Source organism: Haemorhous mexicanus, chromosome 16, assembly GCF_027477595.1.
Source record: "Haemorhous mexicanus isolate bHaeMex1 chromosome 16, bHaeMex1.pri, whole genome shotgun sequence".
Taxonomy (NCBI): Eukaryota; Metazoa; Chordata; class Aves; order Passeriformes; family Fringillidae; genus Haemorhous; species Haemorhous mexicanus.
Window position 1 is genome coordinate 2,791,405 of NC_082356.1, and position 17,226 is coordinate 2,808,630.

The 17,226-nt window shown below is 54.3% G+C and overlaps 1 protein-coding gene across 1 annotated transcript; it reads left to right on the forward strand.

The window, feature by feature from the left end:
• Positions 1-3,578: 3,578 nt before the first annotated feature.
• LOC132334565 (olfactory receptor 14A16-like) lies at positions 3,579-4,511 on the forward strand. The gene has a single exon (XM_059860670.1). The coding sequence runs from the start codon at positions 3,579-3,581 to the stop codon at positions 4,509-4,511; it is 933 nt and encodes a 310-aa protein (XP_059716653.1).
• The last annotated feature ends 12,715 nt before the right edge of the window (positions 4,512-17,226 follow it).

The window sequence follows — 17,226 nt, forward strand, 5'->3', positions numbered from 1 at the left end:
CCCACAGTGTCACTGGGGTCCCCTTGATTCCACAAGGCCCTGCAGTATAACAACGGCCCCTTGGCTCCCATGGGTTCTGAAGGTCCATGATGGTCTCCATGGTTCCATGAGGCCTTGCTGTGTCACAATGGCCTCCTTGGTTCCATGATGTCCCATAGCAGCGCAATGGTCTCCTTGGTTCCACGGTGTCACAATGACCCTTTGTCCCATGGAGCCACACAGTGTCACTGGGGTCCCCTTGATTCCACGAGGCCCTGCAGTGTCACAGTGGCCCATTGGTTCCAGTGGGTTCTGAAGGGCCATAATGGTCTCCATGGTTCCATCAGGCCCTGCAATCTCCCAATGGGCCCCTGGTTCCAAGGGCCCCGCAGTGTCACAAGGCTGCCTTAGTTCCACCAGGCCCTGCAGGGTCCTAGTGGCCCCTTGGCTCCATGAGGCAAAGCAGAACCATGATGGCCCCTTGGTTCCATGGAGCACCACGGTGTCACCATGGTCCCATTGGTTCCACAGGGCCCCACAGTGGAACAATGGACCTTTGGTTCCAAGAGGTTCCTCAGGGTCTCAGTGGCCCCTTGGCTCCATGTGGCCCTGCTGTGTCACAGTGCCAGGTGGTTCCATGAGGCCCCATAGTGTCCAAAGGGTCTCCTTGGTTCTGGGAAGCCCTGCAGAGCCACAACGGACCCTTGGTTCCAGGAGGTCTTGCTGTGTCACAATGGACTTTTGGTTCCAGGAGCTCTCATACTGTCACCAATGGTCTGAGCACTGCAGTGTCACCATGGATCCTCTGTTCCATGAGGTTCCAGAGCATACCATGATCCTCTTGATTCCAGAAGGTTCTGCAGTGTCCCAATGGACCGTTGGTTCCATGCAGCCCCATAGTGTGTCACAATGACCCCATGGCTCCATGAGCTTCCACACTGCCAGCAATGGTCTCCTTGGTTCCATGAGGCCTTGCTCTGATACAATGGACTTTTGGTTCCATGGGGTTCCACTGCATCCCAATGGACCCTTTTTTCCATGGGGTTCCACAGTGTCACAGCTGGGTCCTTGGTTCTGTCAGCCCCTGCTGTCACCAAATGTCCAAAATATCAGAATAAGACACCATACCATTAATTTGTTGTTTAAAAGGGCATAATTTATTCTGGCCTAAGGTCGAACATGAAATAAGTCCTATCCTTATGAGGACGTAATTATACCAGTGTGTTGCTTTTACACATTTGCTAAATGCAAATTACAATTTACCCATTTCTATAAAACCCACCCCAAGTTCCAGATTCAGTCCTTTTTTCTTTTACTGCACCCTTGAGCCAGATGTCTTCCTCTTGTGCTGAAAGTTCACAGGCAGGGTAAAAATGGAATGAACCCTTTTGGTATCAGCCCAAGGCTTTGTGTGGGCAGGCAGAGGCAGGCAGGAGGCAGAGCTGTCAGCAAAGGAAGGGGCCAGCCAGGTGGGGCAGCCGGGGGATGAGCACAGCCTGCAGGGACAGAGGCGCAGGGCAGGGACACCGTAGCACAGCCTGGGCTGCACAGGGCACAGGCATGGGCAGCAGCTGCCAGGCCCTGACAGAGCCAACTTGGGCAGCACTTTGGCCATGGCTGCTGGGCCTGGGCCTGAGCCAGGAGCAGGAGACAAGTGACCCTTGCAGGCCTGGGGCCTCATGGCCTCCTTGTCCCTGCTCAGCAGCCTGGCAGGGGCCGCCCCATGCTCCTGCCCTTGGCACTGCACATCCCCACATGCCAGTGCCCATCCCGGGAAGAGCCCTGAGCAAGGAGGGAGGGACAGGATCTGCCTGGCCAGGGGCTGGGGCTCAGGCCTTGGCCCTTTGCATTCCTGGAACACATCCAGCTTTACTCAGCACCAGAGACACCTTGGCCTTGTTTGTCCCCAGCTGGCATCACTGCCTCCAGTGTTCTGCTCTACCTGGAACTTGGGGACACTTTCTCAGTCGTGTCCCTCAGTGGGGCCCATTAAAACTTCAAGAAACTTTGGAGTCTAAATTTAACTTTGAATTCTTGAGAAGTTTTTTGAAGACACTCTCAGAGACTGAGTCTGATGTAAACAACACCAAATCCCTGAGAGGGTCATTAAAGTCCTTATGCTGTGTCTGTGCTGCTGAGCTGGGCCAGGCTCCTGGCACAGAAGAAGGTCTTGGAAACCAAGAATAGCTCAAAAAGACATTTCTCCTGAGGAGCAGCTCCTCTCCCAGCCCAGCAGGGCTGAGGGCACTGCCTGCAGGTACCTGAGAGCAGTGAAGCAGACAGAGGCTCAAAGCAGCTGGAAGGACAATTCTGAGCTCATTCTTGGAGACATCTTCACTACTTCTGACACAGTCAGTCTCTGGCTGCAGGGATCTCCTGAAGCTGACCCAGGACAGGACTGATGTGACTGTAAGGATGACTCTGGTGCTGTTTCTGCTTTGGGGGTGGATGTGCTGCAGAGCAGGGCTGCCCTGGGCACCGTCAGAGGGACAGGGCAGGATGGCTCCTGCTGCCAGGGATGGCTGCAGGGGGTGAAGCTGGGGCTGCAGCCAGGGCAGCCCAGGGCTGTCCTGCAGAGCAGGTCCTGCAGCCCTCAGGGCTCTTGGCCAGCCCAGGGCATGTGCCACCTGCCAGGGGCAGCTCTCAGCCTGCCTGGCACCTCCCCATGGATGGTGCAGGGGAGAAGTTGGAGGTGGAAGGAGCGACCCCCATCAGGGCAGATTCCTCCTGCTGTGAAGATGGTGCTGCATGGCCAGGGCTGCTCTCAGCTTTCTCCTAAAGGGAAGAGAAAGGGGCTGTCAGCTTTGGCTGTGTCACTGAGACTCCTGCACTGTCACCCTGGGCATCAGCAGATGTGACTCACATCTCCCTCAGAAAGTGCCTCCTCAGCCTTCTCTCCCTACAGACAGCAGAAGCAGCACCTTGGCTTGCAGCATCTCTGTTTGCCTTCCCTGCCCTTAAGGCCCTGCTGCCAGGGAGGTGCCCCTGGGCAGTGCCCTGTGCTGGGAGGGGTCTGCAGGACAGAGCTGAGCCCCCGGGGCTGGGCTGGGCTCTGGCAGCACTGGCAGGGACAGGGCTTGGATAGAGAGAAACAGCTCCCAGTAGGCACAACTCCAGGTAGCAGAGAGCCATAAAAACCCTTGGCATCCCTCAACTTTCAGTGCATAGGGAAAGTGCGAAGAGTTTGGGGAGACTGTTTTTGAAGCTGGAGTCTTCCAAAAGGCCACGTTATTTTCAACTAGTTTAAATTTGTCCATGCTGTTCTAGAAGGAGGTAAAATCAGCAGAGGACACCTGTGTGGGACCAGCAGGTCTGACTGCACTGGGGCACAGTGAGCTGTATTTTCCCTCTGGGCTCCACAGTGTTCAGGCTGAGAGCAATGCTAAGAACAGGATTTTGCCCCTTTAAAAAACACAGTTACTTAGCAGCCCAAGCCTAAACTTAAAGAAAAAAAACGTAAAAAGTAAATGAAAATTCCACAAAGAAAGAGAAGCAATTTTGAGGGATTGTGTAAGAAAACAGGATAGGAGTTACTCAAGCTACTTTGTCCAAATTGTCAATGTTGTCTTTGAACAGCTCACAATGCCTAGAGTGAAGAAATGTCCAACAGCAGCTCCATCAGCCACTTCCTCCTGCTGGCATTGGCAGACACGCGGCAGCTGCAGCTCCTGCACTTCTGCCTCTTGCTGGGCATCTCCCTGGCTGCCCTCCTGGGCAACGGCCTCATCATCAGCGCCGTAGCCTGCGGCCACCACCTGCACACGCCCATGTTCTTCTTCCTGCTCAACCTGGCCCTCACTGACCTGGGCTCCATCTGCACCACTGTCCCCAAAGCCATGCACAATTCCCTCTGGGACACCAGGACCATCTCCTACTCAGGATGTGCTGCACAGGTCTTTCTGGTTTTCTTCTTCTTTGGAGCAGAGTTTTCCCTGCTGACCATCATGTGCTACGACCGCTATGTGTCCATCTGCAAACCCCTGCACCACGGGACCCTCCTGGGCAGCAGAGCTTGTGCCCACATGGCAGCAGCTGCCTGGGCCAGTGCCTTTCTCAATGCTCTGCTGCACACAGCCAATATATTTTCCCTGCCCCTGTGCCATGGCAATAGCCTGGGCCAGTTCTTCTGTGAAATCCCCCAGATCCTCAAGCTCTCCTGCTCTAAATCCTACCTCAGGGAACTTGGGCTTCTTGCTGTTAGTGTTGGTTTAGCCTTTGGCTGTTTTGTGTTCATGGTTTACTCCTATGTGCAGATCTTCAGGGCCGTGCTGAGGATCCCCTCTGAGCAGGGCCGGCACAAAGCCTTTTCCACCTGCCTCCCTCACCTGGCTGTGGTCTCTCTGTTTGTCAGCACTGGCTTTTTTTCCTACCTGAAGCCCCCCTCCATCTCCTCCCCATCTCTGGATCTGGTAGTGTCAGTTCTGTACTCGGTGGTGCCTCCAGCCCTGAACCCCCTCATCTACAGCCTGAGGAACCAGGAGCTCAAGGCTGCAGTGTGGAGACTGATGATTGGACAATTACAGAAGCATTAAACCAATTGCCAATTTCTGCAAATCACTTGTAATTAAGGTAATCTTTGATAGTTCTGATGGTTTGGTTATTTTTTTTCCTCTGTTTTCATTTTTCTAATATTCTCCCTAAACAACGGCCATTGTTTCAGCCACTTATCATTTTGATTCTCTCCAACTATGCTCTGGCCTCCAACTGTGTCAATGAGGAGCTGAGCTCTCAGTGGCTTTAAAGGAACCAAAAGATTTCCCAGCAAAATTTTCACCAGAGATGCCCTTGTGTTGCCTTCTCTGGAGCTGCAGCAGCAATGTCTGTGTGCAGAGCTGGGGGCAGATCAGTGCTGGCACAGCAGCTGTGCCCAGCAGCAGCAGCCCTTGCTGTTGCCAGTGCTGCTCCCGTGGCCCTGCCCCACTGCCCTGGTGGCCCTGGTGTTGCTGTAGGGCCTGAGTGCTCTCGGGGCTGGGCACAGCCCTGGGGGTGGCAGTGCCAGGGCTGCAGCAGGGACAGGCCATGGGCACTGCTGGGGCAGCGCTGACAGCTCAGGCCAGGCCCTGGGGGCTCCAGGCTCCTTGCCCAGGCTCTCTCAAGAAAACGCCCAGGCCAATGCTCAGCACAGAAAAGCCCCTTGAGCAGCCCCAGGGTGGCCGTGGGCAGGCTGGGGGCAAACAGCATGGCTGGTGCTCTGCAAGGGCCCTGGGGGAGACGGGAAGGAGCAGCAGAGCAGTGGCTGATCCATCCCCAGTGCGCTGGACAGCCCAGGGCAGCATCCCAGAGCGTCCTCATGGAGCTGCCAACAACATCCCCCCTCTGCAGCCCTGGCCTCTCCCCCAGCTCACACAGGTGCCCCATCCTTGCAGGCACAGACACAGCAGCACTGCCTCAGCAGCCCCTGTTTGCATTGCACAGCGCAGGGGGAGCACCCCCATGCTGTTGGTGTGGGGACATGAACCTGAGGGAGCACAAATGCCATCAGCTCCTGGGGCCAGGAAGGGCTGGGGGACACCAGGGAAACCACTCAGCTTTGTCTTGGGCTCTGCAGTCAGCCTGAAAGTTTGTTCCCATGAGCTGGGAGTTCCCTGTCCCACTGCAGACACTGTTGCTCAGAGCCAGGGCTGCCTGGCAGCCACCCCCAAACTGCCCCAAGCATTTCATTGGCTTCACCTTTGATTTCTGTCCTGGCATCACAAGTGCTGCAGGAATTGTCTGCCGGCTCCTGCAGTGCCTTGTGCTGCTCCCTTGCCAGAGAGACCACAGGCCAGGGGGGCACATCTGGGCTGCTGTGTCTGGCTCTGGGGCTCCCTGTTCTGGGCAATGAGGAGGGGCTGCAGAGGCTCTGCAGGACTGACAGGATGGGCTTTGGGGCTGGCAGGAGAAGCTGAGGGACCTGGGCTGCTGGAGCTTCTGAAGAGGAGGCCAAGGGCTCATCCTGCAACTGCTCCAAGGGTGGTTTCAGAGAATCCCAGAATCAGCAAGGTTGGAAAAGACCTTGGAGATCATCAAGTCCAACCTGTGCCCTGACACCACCTTGTCTCCCTGAGCCTCCTCTTCTCCAGAATTAGCAACTCCAGCTCCCTCAGCCACTCCTCACAGGACTTGTGCTCCAGACCCCTCCCCAGCCTTGTTGCCCTTCTTTGGACACGCTCCAGCCCCTCCAGGTCCTTCCTAAACTGGGGGAATCACTGCCCTGCTCCTGCTGGCCACACCATTCCTGATCCAGGCCAGGTGCCATTGGCCTTCTTGCCCACCTGGGCACACTGCTGGCTCATGCCCAGCCTGCTGTCCATCAGTGACCCCAGGTCCCTTACTGCCTGGCCACTGTCCAGCCACTCTGTCCCCAGCCTGTAGCACTGCAGGGGTTTGTGGCAAAAGTGCAGGACTCAGCACTTGGACTTATTAAACTTCATCTTACTGGACTCTGCCCATCCATCCAACTGCTCCAGGTCTCTCTGCAGAGCCCTCCTACCTTCCAGCAGAAGGACACACGCTCCCAGCTCAGTGTGATCTGCAGATTTACTAACGAAAGCCTCAACACCCTCATCCATGTTGTCAGTAAAATACTGAACAGAACTGGCCCCAGCACAGAGCCCTGAGGGACAGCACTGCTGGCTGGCTGCCAGCTGGATGCAGCAGTGTTCACCACCAATCTCTGGGCCTGGCCATCCAGCCAGGTGTAGATGTGCTGTAGATGCCCCTCCTTCTTTTACGGAATATTTTAAAAACTCAATATTTTCATGGTCACTGTGCCCCAAACAGCCTCTGACCACCACATCTCCCTCCAGCCCTTCTCTGTTTGTGACCAGAAGAGACAGAGTTTTCCTAGGAAGTGGGAATTGCAGGAAACCTCCCCAAAGTGCAGCTTGGAAGGCTCAGCCTGGAGCTGAGGAGAAAGAAAAGTCCCTCCCAGGGCAGAATGTTGGTGCTGGAGGTGTCCCAGCGTGAGGCTGGGCCATGGCCGGGCTCTGTGTGCCAGGAGCCGGCAGCGCTGGGTGCAGGGAGCCCAGGGAGGGCCCAGAAACGCTGGGTGAGAAATGCTGGGGCACAGCGAGATGGGCGAGTGCAGCCGGCCAGGGCAGAGGAGCAGCACGCCCAGGGGGCACAGCCTGCAGGACAGATGGCCAAGGGCTGGGCAGGGCTGGCAGGGCCACAGGCACCCAGGCCTTTGTGCCCTGGGCTCGGGCAGCGCCTCCGGAGGCCCCACAGGAGGAACTTTCCTGGCAGGGGCTGCACTTTGGTTCTCCCTCGGCCTCCCTGGGGAGGCTGGCAGGGGCTGCAGGTGGATGGCGTTTGTCCTTGCTGCCCCTCACATCCCCCTGCCCCACAAAGAGCCCCGAGCCAGCCGTGAGGGACAGGCCCTGCTGGCCCAGGCTGGGCTCAGGGCTTGGCCTTTCTGCTTCCTGCAGCCAAGCCAGGCCTTGCTCAGCATTGCAGTTCCCTGCCCAGAGCCTTGGGGTTTATTAATTGTGTTTGGAATGGGCAAACATTCCAAACACAATTAATAAACAATGGGCCCCATTGCATTTTGGCTCTAAACTTATCTGCATATCAACTCCTGGTTCCCTCCCCTCCACCATCTGGGGGGGACGCCATCCTCCCACCTGGCCACAAGCAGGGTGATGCTGATACAATAGAGTGAATTCTCAACCATAGATGGCTAAGGACCCGATACTTAACAGGTGATTACAACAAGCAGCTAACAAAAGCACTCCTCTGCCAGAACTGGTTAAACTTGTAATTCTACAACTTTTGGAAAAAAAAAGGGTAACCCTTTTTTTGTTCATAACAGCAGTGATGACAGCTGGGGACAAACAAGGCAAAGGTGTCTCTGGGGCTGAGCAAAGCTGGATGTGTTTCAGGAATGCAAAGGGCCAAGGCCTGAGCCCCAGCCCCTGGCCAGGCAGATCCTGTCCCTCCCTCCTTGCTCAGGGCTCTTCCCGGGATGGGCACTGGCGTGTGGGGATGTGCAGTGCCAAGGGCAGGAGCATGGGGCGGCCCCTGCCAGGCTGCTGAGCAGGGACAAGGAGGCCATGAGGCCCCAGGCCTGCAAGGGTCACTTGTCTCCTGCTCCTGGCTCAGGCCCAGGCCCAGCAGCCATGGCCAAAGTGCTGCCCAAGGTGGCTCTGTCAGGGCCTGGCAGCTGCTGCCCATGCCTGTGCCCTGTGCAGCCCAGGCTGTGCTACGGTGTCCCTGCCCTGCGCCTCTGTCCCTGCAGGCTGTGCTCATCCCCCGGCTGCCCCACCTGGCTGGCCCCTTCCTTTGCTGACAGCTCTGCCTCCTGCCTGCCTCTGCCTGCCCACACAAAGCCTTGGGCTGAACCAGACTCCTTCTGGGGGATGTGTGGCACCACAGCCCTGTCCTGGCAGGGAAATTCCTTGCTCTTTTTTCCCAATCTGGGCCTTACAAGCTGCCCTTTGCATTAACTCTTTCTTTCTCTGGCTGTACTCTACTATATCAAAAGGATCCACCATCTCTGAATCCACCCTTCAGTCCCTCCCAGGGCTCTCCCCTTCTGTCCTCAGTCTGCACCCCACTGAGCACAGAGCTCCTCTGTCCCTATACAGTGCTCATGTGCTTGAGGACATGGGCGCCTGGACAAGAAGGACGGTTCTTTTCTACAGGAAGGAAACCACAGAGCCCCAGGGTTTTGAAGGCAGATGAGAGGCAGGCACTGGAGGCCAAGTCCAGCCAGACCTGTCTGTCCTTGCAGCTTTTGTCTGAAAGCAACCCTTGGATATTTGGGGAGTTTTGGAGGTGCAATTCCATTTCAGCCATATGTAGCAGTGTATTTCTATAGCCATGGGTGCCTGGAGCAGAATGACAGCTCTTCTGCACAGGAAGGAAATGGCGGAGCCCCAGTGTTTCAAAGGCTGATTAGAGGCAGCCCCAAGGAGGCCAAGGCCAGCCAGACCTGTTTGTCTCGGCAGCTTTTGTCTGGGACCAATCCTTGGATAGATAGAGTTTGGGAGGCCAAATCCCTCTATTCTCCATGAGCACCTAGACAAGAAGGACAGTTCTTTTCCACAGGAAGTAAAGTAGAGAGCCCCAGTGTTTAACAGGCAGGTGAGAACTGGCCCTCAGGAAGCCTAGGGATCCTAGACAGTCCTGGTAGCTTTTGTCTGAGAGCTGTCTTTGGATATAAGGAATTTTGGAGGTGTCCTGGTTTTGGGCAAATTTGAGAGAAAACTTTCAAAAGGGGCTCCTCTAGAAACCAAACTCACACGGCTTTTCTTCTAACCAGTTTGGGAAGGATTCCTCGGAGAGAAGTGGAAAGAACCTGTTTATTTAACAGGCACAGCACTCCCCAAGCACACAAAATGAACAATATTGGGTGGCACCACTCTGTCACCGTACTGAAAAAGATGACAAATTCAGAAAGTCTCTCTTGGGGGTGGTCGCTCTGTTATCAGTCCCTCCGGTGCTGGGGTAGCTGCTGCAGCCACAAGGTACAAACTTGGCGTTTCCCAGGTCCCAGTCCAGAGCAGGTTCGAGTAGGTCCAAAAAAAGGAAAGGAAAAACAGTCCAGGAAAAAATTTGGAGACACAAATGGGGATACAAGCATCATAACGTCACCCTAGGACATTCCACTCCTTATCTCCATATTGTCAATATACTACCACACATCATGCATTTTATTCACATAAACTTTTATCTGTTACCCCAGAAATTACAAGCAATACCCATCATGCCTTCATCACATCTCTACACTGGACTACTGAATCTAGGCCCCATACTACAGAGCTGCAGGATTCCTCACTTTCACTTCACTCACTCAAAACTCCATCTTTCACTTGTTCAGACCTTCAACACTTACACATTTCTTTCTCCATCTTTCACCTGCTCAGACCTTTGACAGGCATTTCTTTCTATCTCCTGTCTGTGTGGTTTAATGTACAGACAATGGCAGTAACATCCAACAAACAGTGATATTTGCATATCATTCTCACCCCACAATCAGATCTCCCTGAGGTACACATTGTGTTGTTCCATCTCTCTGCATTATCCACCATGTGCAACCTGGTCCCTGAGCAAAGACAACCCCACGGATGGGTTTGTCTGTACTCAAGGCAGAATTGATCCACACAGTCTTCCCTAACAAACCTCTGACATGTACCACTGGGATCTTATCTCCAACGATTATATTCAGGGACTCAGACTGGGCGGGACCTGCTTGGTTGGTGGAACCTCAGGTGTTGCCTAACCAGGTAGCCTTTGCTAAATGCTGCTCCCAATTTTTGAAGGATGCCCCACCCAAGGCTTTCAGCTGGGTTTTTAGTAGTCCACCTACCCACTTTCCCTGCAGCTGGTGCATGGTAGGGGATATGGTACACCCACTTAGTGTACCATGCTCCCTGGCCCAGGTGTTGATAAGGCTGTTCTTGAAATGAGTCCCATTGGCCAACTCAATCCTCTCGAGGGTACCATGCCTCCAAAGGACCTAGTTTTCCAGGCCCAGGAGGTGTTCTGGGCAGTGGTGTGAGGCACAGGGTGGGTCTCCAACCATCCTGTGGTGGCTTCTACCATGGTCAGCACGTAGAGCTTGCCCTGGGGTGTCTGGGGCCGTGTGATGTAGTCAATCTGCCAGGCCTCCCCATACCTGTACTTGGACCACCGCCCACCATACCACAGGGGCTTCACTCGCGGGGCCTGCTTGATGGCAGCACACATCTCACAGTCGTGGATAACCTGAGAAACACTGTCCATGGTTAGATCCACCCCCTGGTCTCGTGCCCACTCATAGGTGGCATCTCTGCCCTGATGACCTGAGGCATCATGGGCCCATCGAGCTGGGAACAACTCCCCCTTATGTTGCCAATCTAAGTCTATCTTTGACACCTCTATCTCTGCAGCCTGACCTACCTGCTCATTGCTTCGGTGCTCCTCATTGGCTGCACTCTTGGGGACATGGGCATCTACATGACAGACTTTCACAGACAGATTTTCTACCCCACTGGCACTGTCTTTCCCCTCATCAGCAGCCCAGACTGGCTTTGCTCTATGCTGCCAGTTGCCCTTTTTCCACCTTTCCAGCCAGCCCCACAGAGCATTGGCTACCATCCACGAATCAGTATAAAGGTAGTGCTTTGGCCACTTTTCCATTTCAGCAATGTGCAGGGCCAGCTGAATGGCCTTGAGTTCAGCAAGTTGACTTGATCCACCTTCTCCTTTGGTAGCTTGTGAAACCTGTCATGTGGGGCTCCATACGGCTGCTTTCCATTTCTGGTTCATCCCTTCAATGCAACAGGAACCTTCAGTGAAAAGAGCGTAGCGTGTTTCTTCTACTGGTAGTTGGTTGTATGGTGGAGCTTCCTCAGCCCGTGTCACTTGTTCCTGCTCCTCTTCGTCAGTGAGAACAAAGTTCTCACCTTCCAGCCAGTTTGTAATTATCTCCAAAATCCCAGGGTGATTCAGGTTTCCAATACGAGCTCGCTGTGTGATAAGAGCAATCCACTTGCTTCATGCAGTGTTGGTGGCGTGGTGGGTAGAGGGAACCTTTCCTTTAAACATCCACCCCAGCACTGGTGGTCGAGGTGGCAGGAGGAGTTGTGCTTCTCTGCCAATCACCTCCGAGGCAGCTTGAACTCCTTCACAGGCGGCCAAGATTTCCTTCTCTGTGGGAGTGGAGTTGGCTTTGGACCCTCTGTAACTTTGGCTCCAGAATCCCAGTGCTCGGCCTCAAGTCTCCCCAGGCACCTTCTGCCAAAGCCTCCAGGACAAGCCATTGTTCCTGGCTGCAGAGTAGAGCACGTTCTTCACCTCTGGTCCTGTCCTGACTGGGCCAAGGGCTACTGCATGAGTGATCTCCTGCGTGATCTGGGCAAAGGCTTGTTGTTGCTCAGGGCCCCAGTGGAAATTGTTCTTCTTGTGGGTGACCAGGTAGAGAGGGCTCACAATCTGGCTGTACTCGGGAATGTGCATTCTCCAAAACCCTGTGGCAAAAGCTTGTGTTCCCTTCTTGCTGGTTGGTGAAGACATTGCAGTGATGTTGTTGATGACCTCAGTTGGAATCTAACACCATCTTGCTTCTTTACTCCCAGGAACTGGATCTCTCGGGCAGGTCCCTTGACTTTGCTCTTCTTGTCAGAGAAGCCAGCTTTCAGCAGAATCTGGATGATCCTCCTTCCTTTCTCAAATACTTCTATTGCTGTGTTCCCCCGCACAGCGATGTCATCGATGTACTGCAGATGTTCTGGAGCCTCACCCTTTTCCAGTGCAGCCTGGATCAGTCCATGGCAGATGGTGGGGCTGTGCTTCCACCCCTGGGGCAATCGGTTCCAGGTGTACTGCACAACTCTCCAGGTGAAAGCAAACTGAGGCCTGCATTCTGCTGCCAGAGAAATGGAGAAAAACGTGTTGTCAATGTCAATAGTGGCAAAGCACTTTGCTGCCTTGGACTCCAGCTCATACTGGAGTTCCAGCATGTCTGGCACAACTGCACTCAGTGGTGGAGTCACTTCATTCAATGCACGATAGTCCACAGTCAATGTCCATTCTCTGTCAGACTTGCACACAGACCAAGTGAGGCTGTTGAAGGGTGAGTGTGTTTTGCTGACCACCCCTTGGCTCTCCAGCTCACAGATCATTTTGTGGATGGGGATCACAGCATCTTGATTCATCTGACACTGCTGGCAGTGCACTGTCCAGATGGCAATTGGCACTCACTGCTCTTCCACGTTCAGCAGGCCTACTGTAGATGAGTTTTCTGATAGTCCAGGCAGAGTGTTCAGCTGCTTAATGTTCTCTGCCTCTACAGCAGCTATGCCAAGAGCCCACCTGAGTCCCTTTGGTTCTCTGTAATAGCCATTCTGGAGGAAGTCTTTGCCCAGAATACACGGGGCCTCTGGGCCAGTCACAATGGGATGTTTCTGCCACTCCTTCCCAGTCAGGCTCACCTGGGCTCCCAACAGGGTCAATTGCTGCCATCCCCCCCATCACTCCAGCAATGGAAACAGGTTCTGCCCCAACATGTCCCGATGGTATCAGGGTACACTGCACACCAGTATCAACCAAGGCATCGTATTTTTGTCACTATGATGTGCCAGGCCATCCGATGCACACCGTCCAGAAGATCCGGTTTGGCTGTGCCTCTTCCCAGGTAGAGGCAGGGCCCCTCTAACCCTGGTTATTATGTCTTTCCTGGGCATACACGGTAGAGCTTCCTTCAAGGGGATCTGACAGATCATACCCGGTAGCTTGGACATGGGAGGTTGAGGCTACCTTCACTTTAGTGGAACTCCCTCCATTAGTGTTTCCCTCCTTGAGCTGACGCACCCGTGCTGCCAGGACAGAAGTGGGTTTCCCATCCCACCTTCCCACGTCTTCCCCATGGTCACACAGAAAGAACCACAGGTCAGCCCTTGGGGTGTAGCCTCTCTCTCTAGCTGGGGAACGCTGGGCTGTGACTTTGGGGCCTGTGACTCACACTGGTGCCATGTGGGAACTGTTCTTCCTCCCTCCACCCTCGTCTCTTCTTTTAGGCTCTTAATAATAGCAGAGACATGAGCCTGCCTTGGGCCATCGATCATACTCTCACAATTTCTAAGCTTGTTGGTGACAGAGCCCGCTGTCTCTTGGTTGGTATCGGCATTAATCGTTGCAGTGAAGGTGGTGTATTGAGATGGCCCCAGATCTGCCAGACTCCACAGCATTTGCCCTGTGCACCTGATTTTGTCAGGGTCATTGTCATGCTGTCCATCCCTCCCAAAGAGTACCTCCAATGCTGCCACTTCTCTCAGCTGTTGGATCCCTTCCTCGAGGGTCTTCCAGCACATTCTATGGTGGTGCTCCTGCATTCTCTCCCTGTGGACAAACCTCTCTCTGACACTCATTATAAGCAGCTCCCAGAGGGAAAGGGACCCTGGATCCGATACAAATACCTGATTCATACATGAGTCCTGGGTCAAGGGTCCCAAATTCCTTGCCTCACCACCATCCAGTTGCACACCTGTGACCATAAGGTCCCCGACCCAGAGTAACCAGGTTGTTTAAGCCTCACATCCCCGGCGTACAATGTCCTTGTGCAGTTCATCCACAGGGACTTTCGTACATCAGGGACTCAGTGATGATCTCAACCACTGGCTCCCCTGTGGGTTGTGAGGGCCCTCCATTCTTATCCTTGTCTGGGTGTTCTGATTTCATCTTAGACCTCCTTGTTTCTGCAGGAGTGACTGCTGCTGGCTGTGACTGCCTCTGCAGTTCAGCTGGAACCTGGATGGTTGGAACATCTGTGGGTTCCACTGCTGCACCATCAGACTCTCCATCTTTGAGGCAGGGGGAGGGTTTTCACCAGCTGGGGAAATGTACTCCTTCAGCATCTGGCCCATCTCCTTCACCAGAACCCAATCTGGGTGGTTCATTTCTGAGGTGGGCTGTGGGGCAGGGTCAGGCTCTGGGGCAGCAGCATCCCTTGTCTCTGGGGTAGGTGTCAGGGTGGTTATCCAGGTTAATCTTCCCCTATCTCTGAATGCTAAAAAGAACAAGCCTATCAGCAAAAACAACCACTGTATGATATCATTAGCATTCTGAGTGGATGTGAACCCTTTGAAAAGTGGTGGGACAGACCCAAAGAGCTGGGTGAAGGGTTGAGAGAAAGTCTCCCCCATGTCATTTCCTCACAGTAAGTACCATTATTAAAATACCCCAAAAACACACAGTTAGTGTGTGATAGCTCTGAATCCATGCTCTCGCCTTCCAGAGGAAGTTAAAAATCCATGAATTTCTCACCTCATTAAGCCATAAAACAAACTGGATAACAGCCACAGCAGCCTTAGTTATGGTTAGCCTGTGTTCCCAGGGAGGGCCAGGCTGCTCCTGATGGGGCAGAAGGAAGAGTTCCAGGCCCTCCACAAGGGTGAGTGAGGGCAGCGGGCTGTCAGCAGGGGCTGGCTGGGTGAGCTGCAATGCCTGGGCAGGGAGCTGCAATCCCTGCCCTGGCTGCAGTGGGCTTCGCTCCTTCTGTGGACGAGGGTGGCGTGGGCAGAGCACACAGAGATTTCAGGGACATGGGTGAGGGGATTCATGGCCAGCACCTTGCAGCTGATCCCCTTGGCCCCTCCTGTCTTGTGGCCATGGCAAGAGCTGGGTGGGATGGCCCTGGCAGGAAGGTCTCCTTGGATTCCTGCACATCCAGGTTCTGACTGTGGCTCTGTTCCTCTCTCTTCCAGCCCTTCAAGGCCTGAGTGAAGACAACATCCCTTCCCATTTAAGCACATTTATACAGATGATGTTTGAGGGAAGAGCTGCAGAACTACTTTCATCTTCTGGCTCAGAAGAACCAGTGTCTCTTTAAGACCTCCAGATCCCTTGGAAGGTGAGACAACCTGGAGACCAGAGGAGACCAGCTGGAGCTCCAGGCACAGCTGATGACGGGCACAGCTGAGCCTGTGGGAAGCTCCCATAGCTCCCACCTTCTCCCTCCCTGGTGACAGCTCCCTCCCTCCAGCCCTCAGACCCTGCCCATTCCCTTTCTTCCCTCCCTGCTCATCCCTTTGCTTCACCTTCCATTAATAAACAGTTTGGCTTCTTCACTTTACCCACATCTCTGTGGAACTGCAGCAAAGCAAATCCAGAGCCCTGGGACACACAGGCCCCTCCTGGTGTTCTCTTCCACGCCGTGTTTTGTGCACAGACACAGAGGAACGAGGGCAGATCAGGCTGGAAGGGTCCCTGTGCTGAAGGTCCATTTCCACACCACTGATCTTGCTGAGCACCCTGGAGCCCCTGGACTTTGGAAGAGCCAAGCTGAGGATGCTCTGAACCCAGCTGTGAGGCATTCCATGCAAGCATCCACAGAGGGCAAAGGAGCTTGGAATGCTGGAAGGTTTCAAGAACAGCTTCCTGAAAGCACTGCACTGCTCCATCCCTGCACAGGATCAGGAAGAGGGCAGAACCAGAGACCATGCGGGCTCAACAGAGAGCTTTGGGTGTGCCTAAGAGCAAATGAAGCAGCAGCATGGTGCCCTAGACTCAGACACACACCTGTGCCAGTGCCTGGAGCGCTGCCTCGCAGTGCTGGGATCCCAGGTGTGGTTCTGGTCCCCACAACCAAGGAATGGCAGCCCCAGGCTCAGAGCCAGTCAGAAAGCCAACCAAGTGAGACCAGAGCGAGGGCACCTTTCCAGTTTCTCTTGGGCATGGCCACGAAACAACCCCTGCTGCTTCTTCCTCCACCTGTGTTTGGGGCGTGCTGGTGGCAGAGCCAGCCAGGGTGTGCTCTGCAATCCAAAGCCTGTTGGGAGCGGACATGAAAAGCTCTGCGTGCACAGCAGAGAGTTCTGGAAGGTTCTGGCAAGAGCGTCCTGTGGGGACAGGGCTCTGGGCTCTGGCTGGGAACAGCCTGGTTTTCCTGCCGTGAGCGCAGGCAGGAGCTGAGGCAGGTGAAGAGGCAGCGGGCACCTTGTGTTTGTAGAGGGCCTGGGGCTGCACCTCTGAACCTCCACCTGGAAACACACTTGGGGGAATAGGAGCTAGAGCTGGAGCATTCAGCCTTGCCAGCTTTTCTTAAGAGTGTGTTGGTGTTCCCCAGGAAATCTACACATTTGGGGAAATGCCTTTGGAGCTTGCTTCTCAAGGAAAGTGCTTCCCTGGGAGCTCCCAGTGAGGTGGGAAGGGTGATCCAGGAACCCCAGGCCTGGCAGCCTGAGCTTGCCACCGGGGAAGGCCTTGGAGCAGATCCCCCTGAGTGCCATCCCACGGCACCTGCAGGGAACCAGGGCATCTGCTGGAGGGTGGGAAAGCTCTGTGGAGGGACGGGGTCAGCTGGGAGCCCTGGTGGGGTGTTGAGGGCTTCTGGGTGGGAGTTTGGGAGGGTTGGTGTTGGTGAAGTGTTGGGGAAGGAGTTGTCTGGAAGGTGAGAGATCTAGGCTGGAATTTGAGTCAGTTTGAAGGCAGCATCTGTGGTTTGGCATAGCTTTGCTTACAGAGGGCAGAAAGAATATCTGTGACTCTTCCTGTTCATGGTCCTGATTCTCCTGCAGGGAACAAGAAGGGAGAGCTGTACTTTACTGGCCACTTAGATATCTGTACCAGGGGGAGGATTAGTCCTTTTGCCATCTACTCATTTGTTTGGGCTACTTTTGCAACACTGAGTGGACTTTCATTTCTGGACAGCTTTTATTCCTTAAGAGAATTAGGATATTATCATCTCTTCATAGAAAACCATTTGCAAACCAAAGAATGACCTTTTTTTTTGCCTCTGTGTAGTGTTATGTTCTGTAAAGTGACTCTCAGTGGATGATGTTGGGG

Bases quoted from the DNA above. Each gene is read 5' to 3' on its own strand.
- LOC132334565 (XM_059860670.1), top strand. From the start codon at position 3,579: ATGTCCAACAGCAGCTCCATCAGCCACTTCCTCCTGCTGGCATTGGCA.